This window comes from Terrapene carolina, unplaced genomic scaffold (assembly GCF_002925995.2).
Source record: "Terrapene carolina triunguis isolate 2854851 unplaced genomic scaffold, T_m_triunguis-2.0 Scaffold249, whole genome shotgun sequence".
NCBI classification, from domain to species: Eukaryota; Metazoa; Chordata; order Testudines; family Emydidae; genus Terrapene; species Terrapene triunguis.
Genome location: NW_020664600.1, coordinates 172,670 through 192,909, shown reverse-complemented (window position 1 = coordinate 192,909; position 20,240 = coordinate 172,670). Strand labels below are relative to the sequence as shown.

Genomic DNA, 20,240 nt, shown 5'->3' with positions numbered 1-20,240 from the left:
TGGCACTGAGCTGGTGCTGTGGCAGTGGGTGGACACTGCTAGGTACAGAACAGCTCAGGAGAAGCAGCAGCACCCAGGTGAGGTGCCTATGGCAGGCAGCCAGTTTCTAGAGGCTCTGTCTGGGCCAAGGGAGCTGAGTGGAGGAAGTCCAGCCCCAGTTCCCAGGCCTGTGATATCCCCTCCCCCGGAGGTTGGGGTGATGCACAGGGATGAGCTCTAGGGGCACTGTAGAACCAAACATTTTATTCAGCTTCTGTGTGGTGCAGCAGCTGCCAGGCACGGCGAGCACGTTCCTAAATAAATAACCACAGCAAATTGTCAACAGCTAGAGGAGGATCAACCCCTGGGCTCCCCCCAAACCACCACGGGGATGGGGGCTAGACACAGCCCCCTAGGTCACAAACTGTTCTGGGGTGAGGGGATGGGAGCAGCCTGGCTCACTCTAAGCACAGTCTACTCAGCACCCATCCCTTAAAGTGAATTCAGTGCTGGGGAAGTTGCTGCCTGGAGGCCTTTTAGCAGGTATAAGCTGAGCCTGCAGCAGCAGCTGGCACCCTGGCTGTGCCTGGAGGTGCCCTGGGCTTATGGGCCCTTGGGCAGCTGCCACTGGGGCTAGGGCTGGCCAGGCACCAGTGCCACTAATGCCCAGAACATGGGGGAGTGGAAAGGCTCCAGCTGGAATCCCAGTGAGGGGGCTCCTCTCCCTGCTGCTCCAGGCAGCAGGCCTAGCCCAGGCCACTTGCCCAGCTGCTCCCCTGGAGGCTCCTGCGCAGCAGGGTGGGGGGAGGCTGGGCTCCCAGCATTTGCCTCTTGCTTTAAGGGGGCAGGGAGGTGAGGCTGGGATTCTGCCCTACCCCTGATGTGGCTGCTGTAGCCCCAGCAGGCTGTGTGCGCCCAGGGCACAGCTAGATACAATGGAGGCTGCCGGTGCTGAATGCCCTGGCAGCTGCACCAGGGACTGGGGGAAGGACATGGCCAAAAGCCCAGGCTAGCGGCTCCCCAGCTCGAGAGCAGCCACAGACAGGGCCAGGGGAGTCAGGCACAAGGTGAGTACTAGCCCCCAGGAAAGGAGGGAGCCAAGTCCCCCTGTCCCCCTCCCCCCATGGGAGAACAGCTCCCTGGCACAGTGCTGCCCACCTCCAGCAGTGTTTCCCCGCAGGGCACAGGGCCCCCTCCCACCTGCAGAGGATTAACACAGCAACAGACCAGTGTAGTATGTAAATCCAGCACCAAAGGGATAACAGCTCCAGGGTGAAGGGGCAGAGTTGAGCCCAGCCTCCCCCCACCCAAATCCCAGTGCCCCACTCAGCAGCCTGGCCAGGGCACACTGCAACACCCAGGGGTGGCAGCAGCCAATTCCAGGACAAAGGGCCTGCCAGCAGCTGCACACAATGCCCGAGACACACACAGCAGTGGGTGCTATGAGCAGCCTGGGGCCCCACTGCAGTTCACAATTGGCCCAGGCACACTGATCAGGTGTGGGGGCTTTCTCCAGTACAATACAGGAAGTCCGAGGCCCCCAGTTGCAGGGCACCGCAGGGACTAGGCCCCCCTCCCTGCCAGCATGGGTCAGGCTGGGGGAGGGAAGGGGGTGCTAGATTGGGGGGAAAACATGAGCTTGCCCTATCTACAGCACAGGGATTTTGGCTCAGCTTGTCCTCAGGAGCCCAGCAGGATGGGAGGGGTTGAGGCTCAAGGACTCTCAGCTCCCCTGAGGTCACAGCCCCAACGGGGGGAAGGGGTCTTGGGCAGGGCACCTGGGCTCAGGAAGAGCCTACTACAGCTAACACTTGGCTTGAACACCCAACAGCACCAGGATTCTAGGGGGCACTACTGCTCAGCTCTGCCCCAGCTCATGCCCATGGCACCGGAGCACCTGCTTCTCCCCTGCAGCACGCCAGGACTGACTGCAGCTGTTGCCCCTGCAGGACCTAGCCAGGGACCTACTGTAACCACACCCATGGGTTAGGGCCCCATCATGAAGATGCAGCAGATACCAGCAAAACCAGTCTCATTCCTGGGGGCTTAGCTTCCTTGCTGGAAACTACCCCCTGCCTCCTGTGCTACTAGGCTCTGCCCTGATCTACTGCCCCAGCAGGATGGTTTCCTGGACCAACACAGCCAGCAGTGGGCCAACCTTCTCTGCCTTACAGCCCAGCTTGGGGGACTCCAAGCCACAGCCTGTGCTGAGGCTGCAGACAAAGGTGCCAACTGTGGGGGCAAGCTGGCTGATGGGTCCTGTCCCACTGTGAACAGGCCCAAGACCTATCAGCTCACACAGGGTCCACCCTGCAGACTTGTCCACTCCTGGCCTGGGCAGGAGCCCCTGGGTGCCAGGCCTCACAACCAAGCCTGGCACTTGGGAGCAGCACAGGGCCAGGGCCTCCAGTCCAACGTGACCCGTGGGGTTTGTTCTAGGAGCTGGGAAGGGCTCAGCTCACACAGCGAGTCTCTGGCTGCCCCCACCCCATTCCTGATGTCCAGGGCCCTCTCTGGTTAGCGGGTGCTCGGCGGGAAGGTCTGATTGTCCCACTGTGTCTGGGCGGGCTGCCCTTGTGCCAGGGCCTGTGGGGCACTGCCCCCTGCATTCTCAGCCCCACCCAAATCCATTGCCCCAGACTCAGGCTTCCCCTTGCTAGAGGTCTCCTGGCTGTGCTGCAATGCGTCAGGGCTCCGTGGAGGGATGCCGGCACTCGGCTGGGTGCCCTGAGCAGCTCCACGCTGAGGCCCAGAGCTGTCCACAGCTCCCCCCTGGGCCTTCCTCTGGGTGCTGTCCCATGCAGCCCCTTCCCTGCCCCCCAGCTGGCCTGCGGCGGCTCCAGGCCCCTCGCTCTGTGTCCCGGGGGCTGTGGGCGCTCCCCGGCCAGCATCCTGTCCAGACCTCTGGGGCAGGGGTGGGGGCTGCTTCCCCCAGTTTGCTGTGGCCCAGGGTAGCTTGGCAGGATGTGTTTTGCGCAGCATCTCCTGCCTGAACTCATGGTTGGTCCCAGTCTTGTACTTCTGCCCTCCGAAGCCGGGCACAGACCCCTTCCTGCCCTTCAGCGCCCGGGGGTCGGTCCCAATGTCAGCGGTGATGTTGGTGTACAGGGGATGCAGCTCCTTGGCCAGCAGCGTGTAGGTGAGCGAGTTCATGCCGTCCTGTGTCCACATCCTCTGCGTCCGGATCAGCAGATCAAACCTGCAGGGTGTGGAGGAGAGTCAGCGCCAGGGCTCTGCCCAGCCCAGCCCCTGCCCTCTGGGAGCCTCCTCGCCGGCCTAGCCAGCGTGAACTCCCCGCCTTGCCAAGGAGCGGCGCAGGGCGGGGCCCCAGCACACTCACCGGTGCGGGTTCTCCTCATTGCCCTGGTCGCCTTTGTGCTTCACCATCTTGTAGTGGCCGACCGATATGGGAGGGCGCGAGATCTTCATGCCAGCCAGACGTACCCTGGAGACACAGGAACAGATGTGTCAGTGCGGCAGCGCAGGGGCTGCAGGATCCGCCCCCACTCGCTGCCACAGCATGTGACGGGGGAGAGTTGCCATGGCGACGGTGCAGCGGGCTGCAGGGCTCTGGGTTAGATCAGCTCCCCGGACAGCAGAGGGAGCTGTGTTCCGGCGGGTACAGCACCGGCCAGGAGTCACCCATTCTCTCCCATTGGCAGCCAGGAGCCAGCGGCAGCAGTGCAGGCAGCAGGGCCATGGAACAGCAGGGCCAGGTCAGCCTCAGCAGAGCACAGTCCCCAGGGACCATGGCGACGGGCAGGGGGCTCCGGGCAGTCACTTCGTCCTCACCCCACCAGCTCTGCTACAGCTCCCGACCCGCCTCCTTCCCGCTGCGCTGGACCTACCTGAGCATGGCTGGCAATGGCACTGGGAGAAATGAGCATGCAAAGAGTCCCGAGAGCCAGGAGTGGAGAGAAGAGAGAGATGGTGAGAGGAGCCAGGACCACGGGGAGGGGGGCACGCCAGGGCCAATGAGACATGACCACAGTGGGGGGGGGGGGGTGACGTGATGACAAGAGCCAAGGAGAGACAGCCACAGACCATGGTAGGGAGGGAGAGGGGGGCAGCACACCAGGGCCAATGAGACAGTTACAGACCATGGGGGGCAAGGGGGGCACCAGGGCAATGAGAGACAGCCATGGACCACAGTGGGGCTGACAATGAGACCCAGAGTGCGGGAAGCGGGGGCAGAGCCAGAGGAACACTACACACTCAGCCTCTGCGGGAGCCCAGCTTGTGAAAGGGACCCCAGAGGGATCCGCTGCCTGAGTGCTGTCACCGGGCTCAGCCAGAGACTGGGGGGCGACAGCTAGAACAGAGCGCCCGCCTAGGTCCCCGAGCGAGCTCCTCACCAGCCCGGCCTGCCGGCCCACGAACACCTTGCAGCCTGCTCTCCCAGCCCTGGCAGTACACAGGCCCTGCCTGATAGCTGGGCCCAGCACGCTGCCCAGGGCCAAGGGAGATGCCTCTCACCCTGGGGAGCAGATCCTCAGGGAGACAGCGACTGGGGGCTGCACCCCAAGGCCAGGGGAGCAAGAGGCAGGATGGGCCGAGCAGAGGCCCACCTTGGCATGCCCCACTGAGCCAATAGGGAGGGGCGCAATCACACTCCTCCCTCCTGCACAGGGGACCCATGTGACCGATCCCAAAGGACAGTGTGTGTCACCAGCACCAGGCTGCTGACGCCAGACAGGCAGTGCCTGATGCCCATCCCCTGGCCAGTTACTCACCCCACAGCTTGTTAGTGCCCCCCAGAGACAGGAGCTGCACTAGCAGGGGGTGTGGGCCAAGTCCTGCTCCCTCTGACCCTATGGCTTGGCACAGAGCCGCCGGGATTCCCTGGCCCCCAATGCTCCTTCTCTTGTCGGCAGGGTCCCCGTGTGGCCAGCCATGCGTGCGCTGGGCCTGTGTCTGGGCAGGGGAGGAAGAGCAGCGGGGTGGGGACGGATCTGCTAGTTACACAGCCAGCACAGCGGGAGGGGGTGAGAAGCAGGGTGCAGGCGCAGGGCAGGCGCTGGAGGCGACTCTCACCTGGTGGCAATGTCGTCGTCCTCCCCACCCCAGCCCCAGTACTCATTGGGGAAGCCGTTCATTTTCAGATACTGATTTGGGGTGAGCGCCGACACGCCGCCGAAGTACTGGGCATACGGGAGGCTGGAGGAGAGAAGAGGAGAGTGACTGATGGCTTGAGGAGGGATCCTGGCTCAGAGGCTACCTGCAGCAGCCAGGCCCTGGGTGCTGTGATTCCCTTGGGAAACCACCTCAGAGCTCAGTCCCTGCTCTGGGCAGGCTTGCTGGTGTTTGGATACCGGGCAGCGAGGGCGTGTAGCTGCAATGATAAACCATGGTCCCAACTGGCACAGCTGGTATTAACTGACAGATGCAACCAGGTGTGGACCAGTAGAGGGCTGCAGGGGCAGGACTCAGGGGCCCGGCCAGGGCAGCCCAGGAGGAGACCAGCAGGGGGCCGCGGGGGCAGGACTCAGGAGCACCGGCCAGGGCAGCCCAGGAGTGGAACAGCAGGGGGCCGCGGGGGCAGGACTACTACGGAGAAGGATTTGGAAGAGCCCTCTGAGGGAAGGGATCAGAAGAAGACCCCAACGGCCAGAAGGCATGGGATGCATTGTCCTAGGGATGGGGGTTCCATGACCACCACTCCAAGAGGAGGAGATGGGTGGTGATGGTTGGGGACTCCCTCCTAAGGGGGATGGAGTCATCCATCTGCTGACCAGAACGGGAGCCTCGAGAAGTGTGCTGCTTGCCTGGAGCTAGAATCCAGGATGTGACGGAGTGTTTGCTGAGACTGATCAAGATCTTGGACCGCTACCCCTTCCTACTTCTCCACGTGGGCACCAATGATACTGCCAAGAATGACCTTCAGTGGGTCACTGCAGACTACAGGGCTCTGGGAAAAAGGATAAAGGAGTTTGAGGCGCAAGTCGTGTTCTCGTCCATCCTCCCTGTCAAAGAAAAAGGCCCAGGTAGGGACATTCGTATTGTGGAGGTGAATGCATGGTTACGCAGGTGGTGTCGGAGAGAGGGCTTTGGATTCTTTGACCATGGGATGTTGTTCTGGGAAGAAGGATTGCTAGGAAGAGATGGGATCCACCTAACGAAGAGAGGGAAGAGCATCTTCGCAGGCAGGCTTGCTAACCTAGTGAGGAGGGCTTTAAACTAGGTTCGCCGGGGGTTGGTGACCTAAGCCCAGAGGTAAGTGGGGGAGTTGGATACCAGGAGGAAACACAAGGAGGAGGGTACAAGACGGGAAGCCGCCTGATTCATACTGAGAAAGTAGGGCAATTGACTAGTTATCTTAGGTGCATGTACACGAATGCAAGAAGCCTGGGAAACAAGCAGGAAGAATTGGAAGTCCTGGCACAATCAAGGAACTATGATGTGATTGGAGTAACAGAAACTTGGTGGGGCAGTTCACATGACTGTCATGGATGTGTATTAACTGTTCAGGAAGGACAGTATGGGAGGAAATGTGGAGGAGTTGCACTGTATGTAAGAGAGCGGTATGATTGCTCAGAGCTCCAGTATGAAACTGGAGAAAAGCCTGTTGAGAGTCTTTGGGTTAAGTTTAGAGGCGAGAGCAACCAGGCTGATGTCGTGGTGGGCGTGTGCTATAGACCGCCGGATCAGAAGGATGAGGTAGACGAGGCTTTCTTCGGACAACTAACTGAAGTTTCCAGATCACAGGCCCTGGTTCTAATGGGGGACTTCAGTCATCCTGACATCTCCTGGGAGAGCAATACAGCTGTGCACAGACAATCCAGGAAGTTTTTGGAGAGTGTTGGGGACAACTTCCTGGTGCAAGTGCTGGAGGAACCAATTAGGGGACGTGCTCCTCTCAACCTGCTGCTTACAAACAGGGAAGAATTGGTAGGGGAAGTAGAAATAGGTGGCAACCTGGGCAACAGTGACCATGAGATGGTTGAGTTCAGAATCCTGACAAAAGGAAGAAAGGAGAGAAGCAAAATATGGACCCTGGACTTCAGAAAAGCAGACTTAAACTCCCTTAGGGAACTGATGGGCAGGATCCCCAGGAAGGCTAATCTGAGGGGGAAAGGAGTCCAGGAGGGCTGGCTGTATTTTAAAGAAGCCTTATTGAGGGCACAGGAACAAACCATCCCGATGTGCAGAAAGAATCGCAAATATGGCAGGCGACCAACTTGGCTCAACAGTGAAATCTTCGGTGAGCTTAAACTCAAAAAGGAAGCTTACAAGAAGTGGAAATTTGGGCAGATGACTAGGGAGGAGTATAAAAATATTGCTAGAGCATGCAGGGGTATAATCAGGAAGGCAAAGCACAATTGCAGCTAACAAGGGATGTGAAGGGTAACAAGAAGGGTTTCTACAGGTATGTTAGCAACAAGGTGGTCAGGGAAAGTCTGGGACCCTTACTGAATGGGGGAGGCAACATAGTGACAGATGATGTGGAAAAAGCTGAAGTACTGAATGTTTTTTTTTTTTGCCTTGGACTTCACAGACAAGGTCAGCTCCCAGACTGCTGCACTGGGCAACACAGTATGGGGAGGAGGTGAGCAGCCCTCAGTGGTGAAAGAACAGGTTAAGGACTATTTAGAAAAGCTGGACATGCACAAGTCCACGGGTCCGGATCTAATGCATCCGAGGGTGCTGAGGGAGTTGGCTGATGTGATTGCAGAGACATTGGCCATTATATCTGAAAATTCGTGGCAATTGCGGGAGATCCCGGATGATTGGAAAAAGGCAAATATAGTGCCCATCTTTAAAAAGGGAAGAAAGAGAACCCGGGGAACTACAGCCTCACTTCAGTCCCCGGCAAAATCATGGAGCAGGTCCTCAAGGAATCCATTTTGAAGTACTTGGAGGAGAGGAAGGTTATCAGGAACAGTCAACATGGATTCACCAAGGGCAAGTCGTGCCTGACCAACCTTATTGTCTTCTATGATGAGATAACTGGCTCTGTGGATATGGGGAAAGTGGTGGACATGATATATCTTGACTTTAGCAAAGCTTTTGATATGTTCTCCCACAGTATTCTTGCCAGCAAGTTAAAGAAGTATGGATTGAATGGACTATAAGGTGGATAGAAAGCTGTCTAGATTGTCGGATTCAACGGGTAGTGATCAACGGCTCGATGTCTAGTTGGCAGCTGGTATCAAACGGAGTGCCCCGGGGTCAGTCCTGCGGCTGGTTTTGTTCAACATCTTTATTAATGATCTGGAGGATGGGATGAATTGCACCCTCAACAAGTTTGCAGATGACACTAAGCTGGGGGGAGAGGTAGATATGCTGGAGGGTAGGGATAGGATCCAGAGTGACCTAGACAAACTGGAGGATTGGGCTAAAAGGAATCTGATGAGGTTCAACAAGGACAAGTGCAGAGTCCTGCACTTAGGACGGAAGAATCCCTTGCATTGCTACAGGCTGGGGACTGAATGGCTATGCAGCAGTTCTGCAGAAAAGGACCTGGGGATTACAGCAGACAAGAAGCTGGATGTGAGTCGGCAGTGTGGCCTTGTTGCCAAGAAGGCCAACAGCATATTGGGCTATATTAGTAGGAGCATTGCCAGCAGATCAAAGGAAGTGATTATTCCCCTCTATTCGGTACTGGTGAGGCCACACCTGGAGTATTGTGTCCAGTTTTGGTCCCCCCACTAGAGAAAGGATGTGGACAAATTGGAGAGAGTCCAGCGGAGGGCAACGAAAATAATTAGGGGGCTGGGACACGTGACTTATGAGGACAGGCTGAGGGAACTGGGGTTATTTAATCTGCAGAAGAGAAGAGTGAGGGGGGATTTGATAGCAGCCTTCAACTACCTGAAAGGGGGTTCCAAAGAGGATGGAGCTCGGCTGTTCTCGGTGGTGGCAGATGACAGAACAAGAAACAATGGTCTCAAGTTGCAGTGGGGGAGGTCTAGTTTGGATATTAGGAAACACTATTTCTCTAGGAGGGTGGTGAAGCACTGGAATGGGTTACCTAGGGAGGTGGTGGAATCTCCATCCTTAGAGGTTTTTAAGGCCTGGCTTGACAAAGCCCTGGCTGAAATGATTTAGTTGGGGTTGGTCCTGCCTTGAGCAGGGGATTGGACTAGATGTCCTCCTGAGGTCTCTTCCAACCCTAATATTCTATGATTCTATGACTCAGGAGCAGGGCAAGGGGACCCAGGAATGGAACAGCAGGGGCAGAACTGAGGAGCGCCTGCCCCATGCTGAGCCGTGACCGCTGTTTTCAGTAAGATTCACACAGATTCTGTTCCATGGCGCCCAGTGACGAGCAGACAACTGCGGTGACAGGAGGCCATGTGGGAGAATGGCATGTGGCATCTCACCTGTAGCCGAACTTGTTCATGGCGATGGAGACGTGCTTGGGGCTCCAGGGGTCGCAGGTGTACAGGTTGTGGTCGTTCTCGGGGATGAGGTCGACATCGTGCAGGAAGAGGCAGTCCCACTCCTCATCCCTCAGAGCCTCCTTCACTCCCACGTTCAGCAGCTTGGCCCGGTTGAAGGTGGAGTTTCCAGCCTGCAGCGGGGCAGCGCAAGGAGCTCAGACAGGCCAGGACAGACAGGAGCCCAGTCAGGTCATTGAGGCCCCAACTCCACCCTGGGCCAGTGGGGATCTCCAGTACAGCGCCCCCTGCCTGGTGGCGGCGAGCGCAGACCCACCTGGTGGATGACATAGATGCCGTACTGCAGCTGCTGGCGCTGCAGGAAGGGGTGCAGGTAGTAGAGCAGGTGGCGCAGGTGTGTCTCCCGGTTGCGGTGGGGGATGATCACGGCCGTACGGGAGCGGGGCTCGCAGGTCACGGGCCGGTATCTGCCTCCTTCCCTCACCACCGGGTTCTTCTCCACGACCTGCTTCAGCGTCGGCACCTGACTGAAGCTCACTGTCAGGGGGCCAACTGCAGGGGAAAGAGCACTGCTGGCACCAGGAGCAGAGACACACCCACAGCCCATCACACTGGCCATGGGCCCACAGCCCCAGAGCCCACCCAGCTGAGGCCACCACACCCCAGCCCCAGTGCCCAGCCACCCCCACCCCCACCGCCTGGCCACACACCCAGCGAGGCATCAGCACCAGCATCCCCATCCATACACACTACACGGCCCCTCTGTGCTGGTGTCCCTGTCTCGCCCCCAGCCAGCCTTGGCCACTCGGACCCCTCAGCTCTCACGGCTGCCGCCCCGAACGTTTCCTCCCCACTCGGCCATTGCTAAGGCAGCCCGCACATGCTCTCAAGGACAGGCACAGGCGTGGAGAGTCGCCCAGCCAGCTGCCCAAGCCGACCCTGTCAGTCCGGCTCAGGCAGACGGGTGAAGCCCGAGGGAGCCTGGCACCACATGGGGGCGGAACAAGGCGCTGGAGAGTGAGCGGCTGCCGTGAGCCCAGTTGTCCTTTAGGTTCATCCTTCACTGGACAGCCAGCCATAGGCCTGAACAGCCAGCTCTGCCCCTCCAGGGCGGCCTGCGCTCCGGCCAGGGCATCCGGGGTGCAGCTAAGCTCCATGATGGCTCCCTCCAACAGCAGCTGTGCGGGGACAGGAGTCCGCGATTTCTCCAGCCCTTGCCTCTCTGTGCCCTGAGTCAGCGCTGCAGGGGGGTCGTTCACACCAAGGGGAGCCCGGTCTGGGTCATTCGGAGCCGCAGGCGGGGCTGAGAGCAGGGGACTGCAGAGGATTCAGAGTCCCTCCCGCTCCCACGGACCCAAAGCTCCATGCAGCCACCTCTGGGGAGGAGACCAGTGTCTGGGCGGGGCAGGGCAGGGCACCACACAGAGGGGAACTGCGCTAACCCAAGGACCCCAGCACAACCGTGTGGCGCCATGCAGGACAGACAGGCCTGCAGTTACAGCTCGTTCAGGAGACAAGTGCTCACCACGCTGGGCTCCATCGGCCCTCACAAAGAGGACGGGCATAGCTGTCCCTGCTGGGCAGGGCAATGGAGGGGTCTCAAGGCTGGAGCTCCCACCCCGTCCGGAGCCCATCTTTAAGCACAGCCTCCCCATGGCCTGGCAGCTCTTAGCTCAGTTCCGCGGCTGAACTCACATCACCCAGGAGGCCCCACTCCTGCCCCAACAAGGTATCGTCAGGTGAGACAGACAGCAGGACAAGCAGCCTGGGCCTCCATCTGCTCCCTGCAGAGGAGCCGGCTCCCCGCTGGCAGCGTCGTTTGGTTCTCAGAGCAGGGGGTAGGACTGGAACGCAGGCCTGGGCCTCTCCCACTAGGTGCCCTGCTCCCTGGATGGGTTTGATGCACTGCATCCCTGAACAGATCCCCGCTGACAGGCAGCCCCCTGCCCGAGCCTGCTTCCCCATTCGGGGTCTGTCCCAGGTTGCTGTTATGGGTGCTTGGGCGTGTCTAGGTGAGTACACGCCAGCTGCACAGCCGGACATCCCATTTCAGAGCAGTGCAGGGCCTCCCGGCAGCACAGCAGTCTCATTAGCCCAGCACCGCTGCTGCTCCCGCAGCGAGCTCGGCAGGGCATCGCGTGGCGTTGGAACTGGGCTCACAGCAAGTGCAGGCTACACGGCAGCTGCCCCTCAGGGCCACCAGCCCCTTGTCTCCCTCAGCGCTGCTGGCAGTGGGAGCTGGAGCCCCACTGGGGCAGAGGAGTGTTCTAGTCTTTTCACCACTCGGAGGTGTAGGCAGTGGGTTGGTCTGAGCTCTCTTGGGCACTAGCCTGAAGGTGCCCCCGGGTTTAAGCCCAGGGGGAGCATCTGAGGCAGGAATGGCTCCGCATCTGATGCAGCAAGCTCCAGAGACTTCTTGCTCCTCCAAACACAGGCCGTGTCCTGGCAAGTGGTGGATCCCAGCCTGTAGCGAGTCCCACACTGCCTGCGAGCTGAATACTGGGTGTGCAGAAATGGGCAGGCTGATCGACCTACCCAGGATGCAATGGGTACAGAATCGCCACCCGTCAATGGCCAAGTTCTGCTCCATCCCTAGGTTTTTAGAGCACCCACATCACCATTCGGAGGGGGCAACGCTGCCTGGGTTATCCCCACCGGGCAACATCACAGCCACACACGAGCTTTTACAACAGAAAATTGTAGTCGAATAAAAGTTAAGGCAAAACAATCTCAAGTGAGCTGGTGCGTGCCAGCAGGCTCAGGCTGGCCCGTGCTTCCTTCCCCTGGGACTGGCGCAAGGTTCCCTCCCTGACCTACCTCTGATGGGAGACAGTCAAGGACTCCAAAGCTCTCTCCAAGTGCTCTGAGACAGCCGGAGACAGGAGCCGATTGCCCCGGCAGCTCTGTGGAGCATGGGGGTCACACTGTTGGGGGCGCCAGAGGCAAACCTCAACCACATGAGCAAGAGGGCGTCTCTGCTGCCCTTCCCAGACCCTCGGCCCACAGCAAGACGGAGCTCTGAGACATGGCAGAAGCAGTCCCCTGGAGGGCAGGCGCCTTGTCTAACAAGTAACCAATAAGCCTTCTGGAGACATGACACAGGCCATTCCCCCTGCCCGGCCCTGTCCTGCCCTACAAGGGTCTCCCCACCTCCCCCCGCCTTGCCTCTAGGGTGCTCGCTCCCCACCATAGCTTGGCCTGCACCCATCGATGGGGGAGGGGAAATACCCTGCTCGTTATTATTCCTGTTGGAAAACCACAGACTTGACTGAAAGCCAGTTTGGCTCGTGTATGACAAATGATGCTACAGAAAGGCTGAGTGAACCCCACTCCACCGGCCCTCAAGGCTCCCTGTCTGCGCCCCACTGATCCCCCCGCTTCCCCTTCAGGGCTCCACGCCTGCACCCCACCGATCCCCTGCCTCTCCTGCAGGGCTTCCCACTGGTGCCCCACCCATCTCCCACAGGACTCCTTGCCTGTGGCCCCCTGATCCTCTACCACCCTGCAGGGCTCCCACTCTGGCCCCACGCCCAGTGCACAACTTACTGAGGTAGGGCGAGCGCTCGGGGCAGTAGGGCAGGGACCCCGTGGGGCTGCCGCCTGGAGGAGGCCGGGGCAGGAGGTGACTCAGGTTGGTGTACACATCCCGAGTGCGGGAGTAGTCGAAGACGGGGTTCGAATCACGCCCGAAGATGGAGGTCAGGTTCCGGAAGCCGCCGAAGGAGAAGTACACCATGAAGGCAAACTGGAAGCCAATGAGCAGGGCCAAGGTGCAGGGCCTGTCCAGGAGTCTCCGGATCATGATGCCAGGAGAGAGCTCTCCTCCCCCACAAGCAGTGCCAGGTGGTGTGTGTAGCTGGTGCTGTTGAGACACAGACATCCACACATTAACTGGGTGAGGTGCCCCTTTCAGCTGCCCTGGGCAGCAGCATGCAGCCCCCCAACTCCTCCTGGGAAGAGCACAGCCAGCCTCACCCCCCACACAGGGTGCGAGTCTCTACTGGAGACACTCCCTTCAGCGCCGGGGCCTCACCTCCTCCACCCAGCAGAGCTGGCTGGCCGCAGGGAACAGGCTGGCAAAGAATTATAAGGACTCTGGTTTAGCTGGAGAAATCAGCTTGTGTCGTGAACATGCCCAAGTCCTCCCGCTCCCGTGCAGTGGGTGGGCAGTACAACCTGCTCCCTTCCCAGCCCAGGAGCAAGCTGGCAAATGCCATTAAGTGAAGAATTACAGGTCCTGGTGGAGAGTCGATCTCCCACCAAAGCGCTCTGCGAACTCCCGCTGGCATTGGGATAGCGCCTTTCAGCCTGAGGGATACCCAAAATCTGCTCCTCACCCCCACTCCCAAGGAGATGCAGCCACCTCTGGGGTGAAGAGCAGCAGAAGTTTAGAGGAGGGAGTGAAGCATCCTGTGTCCACTCAGAGCTGCAGGGAGAGTGGAGGGAATTTCAACAGAAATGCCTGCATCTGGGTCTGGCCAGGGACAGACTAGTGAGAAGTGCCACCGGATTAGCAAAGGCCCTTGGGGCCCCTGCAGCTGTGTCCTCTAGCACCAGGCTGGGGCACAGAATCAGTCACTCCCACCTCAGTGGAGCAGCGTCACGGCTTGCAAGGAACAGCTCTGCGTTGGCAGGAGACAGACTGGCTGATCCATCCCTGTCCTCACGGGAACTGCACCCCCTCCATTCCCCTCCCCTGTCTGCACCATGGCATCTTCCTTCCCCGGGTCTGTACTAACATCTACTGCCCTGCAGCACGGCACAGATGACACTGCCTTGGCTCCACCTCTGCTCACATCCTCCAGGCCTTTCTCCGCCCTGTGACTCTGCGCTGGGACCATGTCCTGGCTCCAGCTCCTGCCTGCTTTGCCAGTATTTAGAGGGAACGGCCCCATCTCCCCAGACTCACACACTTCCACCTGTTCCTTATTCTACTCAGAACCCCCTCCAGTCACCTTCCTTGTCAGCACCCCAAGGGGCTGGGATCAGCCAGCCCCACTGCCCTCCCCGCCCGGCTCTGCTCATCTAGCGCCACTCGTCTGCCCCGTCAATGTCTCAGGGCTCTGGGCACAAGAGCCTTCTCTGGGACTCCTCCTGTCTACCCCACCCCAGCTCTAAGCAGAGCATTCACACCCACACCCAAGTCTGGCCTTCTCCACTGCAGTCAGAAGTGGCCCCTGCTGAGCCCCTGGAGGAGCCGCAGATTCCAAGGCCAGAAGGGATTAGTGCCATCATAGAATCACAAGTATCAGGGGGTAGCCGTGTTAGTCTCGTCCCCTAGTGCCTCTCCTCTACTTGCGCTACATTGATGACATCTTCATCATATGGACCCACGGAAAGGAGGCCCTTGAAGAATTCCACCTGGACTTCAACAATTTCCACCCCACCATCAACCTCAGCCTGGACCAGTCCACACAAGAGATCCACTTCCTGGACACTACAGTGCAAATAAGTGATGGTCACATAAACACCACCCTATACCGGAAACCTACTGACCGCTATACGTACCTACATGCCTCCAGCTTCCATCCAAGACACATCACACGATCCACTGTCTACAGCCAAGCCCTAAGATACAACCGAATTTGCTCCAACCCCTCAGACAGAGACAAACACCTATAAGATCTTTATCAAGCATTCGTAAAACTACAATACCCACCTGGGGAAGTGAGGAAACAGATTGACAGAGCAAGACGGGTACCCAGAAATCACCTACTACAGGACAGGCCCAACAAGGACAATAACAGAACACCACTGGCCATCACATACAGCCCCCAGCTAAAACCTCTCCAGCGCATTATCCATGATCTACAACCTATCCTGGAAAATGATCCCTCACTCTCACAGACCTTGGGAGGCAGGCCAGTCCTCGCTTACAGACAACCCCCCAACCTGAAGCAAATACTCACCAGCAACTACACACCACACCACAGAAACACCAACCCAGGAACCTATCCCTGTAGCAAACCTCGTTGCCTACTCTGTCCCCATATCTACTCTGGCAACAGCATCAGAGGACCCAACCACATCAGCCACACCATGAAGGGCTCATTCACCTGCACATCCACTAATGTTATATATGCCATCATGTGCCAGCAATGCCCCTCTGCCATGTACATTGGCCAAACCGGACAGTCCCTCCGCAAAAGAATAAATGGACACAAATCGGACATCAGGAATGGTAACATACATAAGCCAGTAAGTGAACACTTCAATCTCCCTGGTCATTCTATTACAGATTTAAAAGTCACTATCATTGAACAAAAAAACTTCAGAAACAGACTTCAAAGAGAAACAGCAGAACTAAAATTCATTTGCAAATTCAACACCATTAATCTGGGCTTGAATAGGGACTGGGAGTGGCTGGCTCATTACAGAAGCAGCTTTTCCTCTCCTGGAATTGACACCTCCTCATCTATTATTGGGAGTGGACTACAGCCACCCTGATTGAATTGGCCCTGTCAACACTGGTTCTCCACTTGCGAAGTAACTCCCTGCTCTCCATGTGTCAGTAGATAATGCCTGCATCTGTAACTTTCACTCTATGCATCCGAAGAAGTGAGGTTTTTACTCACGAAAGCTCATGCCCAAATAAATCTGTTAGTCTTTAAGGTGCCACCAGACTCCTTGTTGTTGTCATAGAATCACAGACATGTTGGGCTGGAAGGGACCTCGAGAGGGCATCTAGTTCAGCCCCCTGCGCCGAGGCAGGACCAAGTAACCTTAGACCATCCCTCACAGGGGTTTGTCCAACCTGTTCTTAAAAACCTCCAGGATTCTGCAACCTCCCTTGGAAATCGCTTCCAGAGCTGAACTCCCCTGAGAGTTAAAGTTTTTCCTAATATCTAACCGAAATCTCCCTTGCTGCAGATTAAGCCCATTACGTCTTGTCCTGCCTTCAGTGACCAATGGTCAAATTACCCTCACTTAAAATTTCAGGCCTTATTACCAGTCTGAATTTGTCTAGCTTCAACTTCCAGCCATTGGAGCATGTTAGACCTTTCTCTGCTAGACTGAAGAGCCCATTACCAAATGTTTGTTCCCCATGTAGATACTTACAGACTGATCAACTCACCCCTTAACCTTCTCTTTCTTAAGCTAACTAGATTGAGCACCTTGAGTAGACCACTAAGAGGCATGTTTTCTAATCCTTTAATTATTCTCTTGGCTCTTTTCTGAACTCTGTAATTTATCAACATTCTGGACACAAAACTGGATGCAGTATTTCACAAGAGGTCGCACCTGTGCCAAATACAGAGGTAAAATAACCTCTCTATTGCTACCCTATATTCCTGTTCATATGGCCAATGCATGGAAGACATTAGTCACTTTGGCTGCAGCACTGCACAGGGAACTCACGTTCAGCTGATTATCTACCACAACCCCCAAATCTTTTTCAGCATCAGTGCTTCTCAGGATGGAGTCCCACACCCTGTAAGGACGACCTAGGAGGGGGCTGGGTGCAAAATGAAGAGAAGGGAGTTTCCATTTAGGAGTTCCACTGGCCTTGCCTTTGCCCTCACTCCGTCACATCACTGGTCTGCTCCCCCAAGGAGATCTTCTGTCTCTGCATCGAGCTGGAAACGTGCCGGCGTGACGTCGGATCCTGAGTTGAGGTGCTGCAGGAGACAGCACACAGCGGGTCAGGCCCATTGGCATGTTGGGGGCAAGGGAAGGGGAGGTGGGAACCCAGGAGATTGCAGGGCAGAAGAGGGCTCAGCTCTTAGTGGGAGCATTGCTCCTCCCTCCCTCTATGATTTCTACATCTCTCCCTCCAGAGCAGACCCCCGCCGCGGAAGCTATCACCACAGCCAGCGGGAAGCTGCCTGGGCCGACATGGGCTCTCCTCACAAACTGCTGCTTTCAATTCAAGTCAGATTGTGTTTCTAGCACTTCTGGCTAGAAAGAGAAGCTCATGAGGCTGCCAGCAAGAGCAAAGGGAGCTGCCACTGTCCCCCTCTATGGAGTTGTGAATTTTGAGGCCTTATCAGATCAACTGAGGGTCAATGCTTTTAGTTTTCGCACCAATCTCCATCCCAGAAAGATCCAGCGGGCATGCTTCTCCCACGCAGCTAGGTGCGTCTTTCCTACTGCAGCCACAGCAGTTTGCCCCCCACTTAAAGAGCAGACACTTTGTCCTTAATCTAAAACAAGTCCTTTTTCCAAAGCAAGAGTCTCCGGCAATGCTCAGCATATCTCCCCTCCGCATGGAGCTGAACACAAAGGCTACCTGTCTCTGCAGACAGAAACGCCTGAGGTTTAAATTATAGTACCCAGAAAGCAAACACGCCACAGGGCATCCAGGGGGGAGGTGTGGGATAATTGAGGGATTTGCTACTGTTTTCAGAGAGCAGGGTAAAAATATTTATAGACTCAGTCAAAAAATGCTGCTGTGTGCATGCAATGCAGTTTATAGAATTTGAGAGCTCTCAATAAAACGTGGCCCAGCAGCAGCAAACGTGGGTTCAGTCTCACCGCTAATCAATATGTCTGAACGACGAACATTCTCACAGATTCAAATTTAGCCCAGCTAAGCAGGAAAAACACAAAAACCAACAGCTCTCCCGCAGATGTGCCAGATCACGGAGAAGACTCCTTGCATGATTCCACTGTGCCCTGGTCAGTAGGATCCTGGGATTCAAATAGCTGCTGGGTCAACTGGGGACCCTGCTGCTGGAACATCAGAGCCCTGCAGAGTTCTCCCACTAGGAACATGGGGGAAACTAGGCAACCCCCAGCCGTTAAGGAGTCAGATGTGGTATAATTTCACCTCCAAAGCATTAATCATTCTCCGCGGCCCTCTGCACGATAGCTAAGTATTATCCCCATTTCACAGACAGGGAAACTAAGGCACAGAGTGGGGAAGAAACTTGACTGGAATCACCCAGCGAGTCAGTGGGAGAGCAGGGATTCTCTCTCCTAAAGGATATTAATGGTCAATAGCTGCGCGAGGCCCCAGTCAGAATCAGGAACTGAACAGCCGTGTACGGAGACCGGGCCTCATGCTCAGGCTGCGGCCCACACCTCACTGGACACAAATGAAGGAGACCTGCTGCAATCGATTCTCTCACAACAGATAAACAGAGAGCAGCGTTTCATTGCTGGGGCCAGGGTAACAAGGCAGACATGGTGCAAACCTGCCCAGGTTCGAGGGCATGGCACACAGCAGGCTTTACAGAGTCCATGGCAAAAGACTGCAGGTGCTGGAAAGTGAAGCCACTAAAATCTATTCCATTAATGCTTCATGCAGCCCCCGCACCAGCCCTGCCTAATCAATGCTGCTAACATCCTCCCCATCTTCTCTGCTGCACACTGCCAGCCACCCTCACCCACAGCCCACCACAAGGCACAGGATCTGAGGGTGACTGGACAGCTCCATCCACGGACACACCCTAGAGCCATTATCTGTGTGCAAATACAACGCGCCTTCAGTACGCACAGTTCCAGCTGAGGATTTCAAAGATGTCCAAGGAAGTCTGAAGCCCAGCCCCAAGGAAAGCCAGTGTTTGCCAGGGGCACTTTAGAAATAAAAGCCACGTCACAAACGAACATGACATGAAATTCCATGCATGCCACCCTCGCCCTTCCTTGGAGTCTGTTCTAGGGACAGGAGACGGGGCAGTGCTCCCAGCCCTCTCTGATGGGCATTAGGCCCTCCAGCCCCTTAAAGCAATCACAGCCCTTTTCTTTTCCTGGTCCATCCCTCTTCCTGTTACTGGAGGGTGGGAACATTGTTATTAAGAGAGCAGAACTGGAGTTCCTTCTCTAAGCGCTCAGGTGACACCTGGCACAGAGATAAGACTGGCTGCTCTGGCAGCATTCCATGTGCTCAGGAGAGTCCATTAGCCAGCAGGAAAAAATGCACCCCGTGCACGGAGAAATGCGTTCGGCCAAATCTGGTCTCACAGGTAATTGCATGAGCTGCCGTATCAGATCGGACCTTGCCGCCATCGCATTTGGCATCTTGCCTCCAGTGGAAAGCAGCCCTGTCCCCGTAATGCAAGGGGCCAATCCTGCAGGGGGATTCCTTCCGTGCTCCCATGGCAAAGAGCGGGTGTCCTTAAGAGATCAGTCATTCCCATCTCTGCAGGTGCCACTACACACAGGAGAACACTTCACAGAGATCCAGGCTCCTCCTAGCTCCAGCTGCTTGTGCGTCCGCCTCAGATCCAGCAGCAGGGAGTTCCGCAGGGCACCCACGCGCCGGCATATGAGCATTGGCTTTATACGTCCTGGCCTGACGCGCTGCCGCGGCTGGGCGGCTTGCACTGGACCCCGCAGCACCCAACCTCTGAGACCGCCACCGGGCCTTGGGGAGGCCCCTCCCCCGCCCCAACCAGCCCCGCTCCGGGCCCGGTCTGGCCGGACACACAACGGGCACCGCCAAGCCTGGGCCAAGCGCACCAGCCCCGACAGGGCGCGCCAGGGCCGGGAGCTCAGTCAGCGCGCAGCCCTGCCAGACGCTCCCCACCCCTCCGCCCGCGCGGCCCGCAACGCACCTGCGCCCCACTCCCGGCGCGCTGCGTCCCAGGGCGGCGGGTCCCTCAGCACCGCCCAGCAGCCAGGGACACCGCCGCCGCCGCCATCTTGGGAAAGGTGCGCTGGGGCGGGGGGGGTCAGTGGTGACGTAACGGTAGGGCGTGGCCTCGACGTTCCACCCCTTAAAGGGCCCCTCCCCGGGTAACCGCCAGGACAGGGCGTGGAGCACGAGGCGGGATGTGCGCGGCGTCATTGCTCCGCCCCGGACCTGTTACCCCAGAGCTCCAAATGCCCTTCCCCTAGTGCCCCCCTCGCGCTCGCCCCAATGCCCTCCCCCCAGAGCCCCCTTCGCCCCAATGCCCTCCCCCTAGAGCCCCCCTCTTCCCAACCCCCCCTCGCCCTAATGCCCCCCCAGTGCCCCCTCGCCCTAATGCCCTCCCC

At 57.6% G+C, this 20,240-nt stretch overlaps 1 protein-coding gene across 1 annotated transcript; it reads right to left on the bottom strand.

Annotated features, from left to right (window-relative positions):
- Positions 1-226: 226 nt before the first annotated feature.
- Positions 227-19,910, bottom strand: B4GALT3 (beta-1,4-galactosyltransferase 3). The gene is made up of 7 exons (XM_026657608.1): positions 19,820-19,910; positions 12,867-13,182; positions 9,637-9,872; positions 9,303-9,493; positions 5,014-5,136; positions 3,320-3,424; positions 227-3,178 (listed from the first exon to the last, which is right to left on the bottom strand). The coding sequence occupies exons 2-7, from the start codon at positions 13,120-13,122 to the stop codon at positions 2,497-2,499; spliced, it is 1,593 nt and encodes a 530-aa protein (XP_026513393.1). The 5' UTR covers positions 13,123-13,182; positions 19,820-19,910; the 3' UTR covers positions 227-2,496.
- Between the last annotated feature and the right edge of the window lie 330 nt (positions 19,911-20,240).